Here is a 4,095-nt window from a genome sequence, read left to right on the forward strand (position 1 = left end):
ATATAAGAGTGTATAAAATATTTTTATACACAAAGAGGAGATCATTGACAGGACTCCTTACATACTAAAAAGGCCAGTTAAAATCCACGATACGAAAGAGAGAATTCATGAGGCACACCATTATAACACTAGAATGAACAAAAAAATGTTGTTTTTTTTGTTCTAGTGTTATAACGACGTGCCTCATGAATTCTCTTTCTCGTGGTTTGGGTATTAACTGGCCTTTCTAGCATATAAGGAGTCTTGTCAATGGTCTCCTCTTTGTGTATAAAAATATTTTATACACTCTTATATTTTTAAAAATATAGTATGTCTTAGGACTTTTAGTTATGCATGCTAACCACTGGTAGTAATAAATTATTTTAATTTATGACCCTCATATTTATGATTACATATTTATTATATCATACCTTGATACTGTGGACTAAGATCCCCCATTGACAGGCCACTGGCATTTATAGATTGTTAAACACTTTTGGTATGTGTGTGTACACCCAGAACCATGCAAACAATCAAAACTCACAAGTGATAGTATACAACCCTTCCCAAGTTCCTTCAGCTATGCATAACAAGAATCTGGCTTCCATTAAGATCTTTGGAGATGTTGCAAGTGATGGGAAATTGATGCCTCCTCATTTTGTTGAAGCGGTTCTTAAAATCAACATAGCAGAGTATCTCAAAATCTTAGAAGTTTTATTGCTTTAAATTAGGAAGCATTATTATGCAAGTCGAATCATGTTTGTACAGTACTCTGCACCCACTCATTCTTCAAAAACAATGCAAGAATTTTTGAAGAAGGAATTACCCATAATGATATCTTGGCTCTAGCTCATCAGATTTGAATCCATGTGATTTTTGGCTATGGGGCACAGTTGAAGCAATATCCAATGCAATTTCTCACAACTGTGTATTTTCACTGAAGGCTTTGATCAAGCAAGCATTCAGTAAAATGAAAAGGAAGAAATACTTAAGACATGCACATCATTTTGTAAAAGAATTGAACTGGTAAAGAGATCAAATGGCGATCACATTGAACTAAGTGCTAAACACTCCACAATAATTTGGCATAAACATAAAATTTGCAATGTTTGATATTTCCTAGTTAAACCAATTATAATAAAAATATTTAAATGGTCTCAACTTACCTGTTAAAGCCTCTGTGTGTGTGTATGTATATGTATATGTATATATATATATATATATATATATAATATACACATAGGCGCGGGAGTGGCTGTGTGGTAAGTAGCTTGCTTACCAACCACATGGTTCCGGTTTCAGTCCCACTGCATGCCACCTTCTACTATAGCCTCGGGCTGACCAAAGCCTTGTGAGTAGATTTGGTAGACGGAAACTGAAAGAAGCCCGTCGTATATATGTATATGTATATATGAGTGTCTGTGTTTATCCCCCCAACATCGCTTGACAACCGATGTTGGTGTGTTTATGTCCCCATAACTTAGCAGTTCAGCAAAAGAGACTGATAGAATAAGTACTAGGTTAACAAAGAATAAGTCTTGGGGTCAATTTACTTGACTAAAGGTGGTGCTCCAGCATGGCTGCAGTCAAATCACTGAAACAAGTAAAAGAGTATACACAAATATGCACACACACGTACAGAGTCCCATTGATCAACACTTTCTAAATAGAATATGGTTGAAATCATGTATATGAGTAGCAAAGTTGTGGACTGTGCTGTGCTTATATGTATATATATGTACGTATGTACTTGTGTGTGTGCGTGCATATTTGTGTGTGTGTATATTATATATATATATATATATGAGTGGTTGGCGTTAGGAAGGGCATCCAGCTGTAGAAACTCTGCCAAATTTAGATTGGAGCCTGGTGTTGCCATCCGGTTTCACCAGTCCTCAGTCAAGTCGTCCAACCCATGCTAGCATGGAAAGTGGACGTTAAACAATGATGATGATGATGATGATATATATATATATAATTCTTAAAATTATCTCAGTTTTTCTCAGGCTTACCTTTTGAAGTTCTGATTGGTTTTCCTTGTACTTGTAGAGCCATCTGGCTAAGTATTCAATAGGGTCTAAAGGTTGTTTCAGTATAATTTCCGTTAATGCTTTCGTCAATGGAACACCAAGATTATCAACGATGTATTGGCTGTCTATACATCCTTCTGGAAGGACTATGTCTTCCTTTGTGCTTAGCATCATGTAATGGTATCTGTGGCTAAAAAGATAATACTCACTTAGATAATTTGCTTATCTTTTTCTCTCTCACACACAACCTCTATTTTATAGATTAATAATGGTAAGTACGATCTAACACACAACCAAAACCTTCTTATATTTTAAAGTGTTTGGCTCACTCATTATTCACTGCCAGATATAAGGAAGTCTGTATGATTGATGAAAATGATGATAATTCTTGTTTACTTGTATCAGAATTGCTTTATTTATAAATCTTTATGTTTCAATATTTTCTGAGCGTGCCGGTGTCACGTGAAAACACATTCGAGTGAGGTCGTTGCCAGTGCCGCTGGACTGGCTCCTGTGCAGGTGGCACGTAAAAAACACCATTTGAGCATGGCCGTTGCCAGTACCACCTGACTGGCCCTCGTGCTGGTAGCACGTAAAAGCACCCACTACACACTCTTGGAGTGGTTGGTGTTAGGAAGGGCATCCAGCTGTAAAAACTCTGCCAGATCAGATTGGAGCCTGGTGCAGCCATCTGGTTCATTAGTCCTCAGTCAAATTGTCTAACCCATGCTAGCATGGAAAGCGGACATTAAACGATGATAATGATGATGAGGCAGTGAGCTGGCTGAGTTGTTAGCATGCCATGTAAAATGCTTAGTATCATTTCGTCCATCTCTATGTTCTGAGTTCAAAATCCACGAAAGTCAACTTTGCCTTTCATCCTTTTGGAGTCAAAAAGTAAGTACCATTTGAGCACTGGAGTCAATGAAATCAACTTACACCCTACCCCTAACTTGCTGGCCTTGTGCCAAAATTTGAAATGAATATTTCTGAGCATGATTTCAATATGGTCAACAGTGTCAGTAAAATAGGTACCAGTTATTCTTTCTCTCACAGAAACAATTTTTTTTATTCTAGTTTTGCGTTGCAATTTTTCTTTCTCCATTTTTTTTCTCCCATTCTTCTCTCATTTGTCTTCCAACAGAATCTGACACCTATACCCTAACACACATTTTGACCACAACCTCTACATTTCTCTGGCCTTCCCTTTCAGTTCCTACTCATATCCACTGCCACCTCCTTTCTTCCTTGCATACAATACAATTACACAAACACACCATCCACCCACACCTTCACTATCCAATGCTTTTACACTTTCACACTTGTATATATCTACTCATACATCCCCTCTAAAAAAAACAATATATACACACACCTCATTACATTTTATGCCTATCTCAATACCTGGATATACTCTTCTACGCACACACCTGCTTCTCCCTTCTCTCTTCTTCTCTTTGTAGAACCACATTCCCACCTGGCCCTTAACCCCTTTATCCAATTTTTTTTTCCTTTAATCACTTTTCTCTTTAACACTTCTTGTATAGTGTTCTATCTTTCCCTATTAAGCCTTCACCACTATCCACACTGCCCTTGCCAGGGTACATTCCGTGGACCATGCCTCTGCTCTTTCTCCCTGCACCCACCCCACCGTTGTCAAACTCCCATTTCCACTTACCTACCACCCCTATAACACACTATTCTCCAAGCCTTTCGGTAACTCCAGTCCAACCCCTCCACCTCGAACATCTTCCCCAACCTACCCCTTCCCTCCTTCAAACGAGCCCACAACCTACATTACCGATGGTACCACCTATTCGCCGAAAAACACAATTCCTACTGTAAAGTTTGGAGGTGGCAACATCATGGTGTTGGGGTGTTTCTCTGCAAATGGCACTGGCAATTTACATGTGATAGATGGTAGAATGAATGCAGAGATGTACCAAAATATTTTGAACAATAATTTATGGGACTCTGTAGAAAAGCTCCAGTTTTGTGAAGGGTGGGTTTTACAACTGGATAACGACCCTAAGCACGCGGCGAAGTCTACCAAAATTGGATTGTCAATCACAATATAAAATTATTA

The 4,095-nt window shown here is 38.2% G+C and overlaps 2 protein-coding genes across 7 annotated transcripts in view; one reads left to right on the forward strand and one right to left on the reverse strand.

Moving 5' to 3' along the window:
• LOC106871082 (coiled-coil domain-containing protein 34) overlaps nucleotides 1–4,095 on the forward strand; it is a 110,824-nt gene that overhangs the window by 100,654 nt on the left and 6,075 nt on the right. The gene's annotated exons all lie outside the window — the stretch shown is intronic.
• The window catches only part of LOC106871080 (reticulocyte-binding protein homolog 2a), a 24,883-nt gene that overhangs the window by 19,167 nt on the left and 1,621 nt on the right, over nucleotides 1–4,095 (reverse strand). Inside the window, exon 2 of the mRNA XM_014917353.2 lies at nucleotides 1,992–2,199. Within this exon, the coding sequence (XP_014772839.1) occupies nucleotides 1,992–2,183 (192 nt within the window). The 5' untranslated portion in view covers nucleotides 2,184–2,199. The remainder of the gene's footprint in view (nucleotides 1–1,991; nucleotides 2,200–4,095) is intronic.

Source organism: Octopus bimaculoides, chromosome 1 (assembly GCF_001194135.2).
Source record: "Octopus bimaculoides isolate UCB-OBI-ISO-001 chromosome 1, ASM119413v2, whole genome shotgun sequence".
Classification (NCBI taxonomy): Eukaryota; Metazoa; Mollusca; class Cephalopoda; order Octopoda; family Octopodidae; genus Octopus; species Octopus bimaculoides.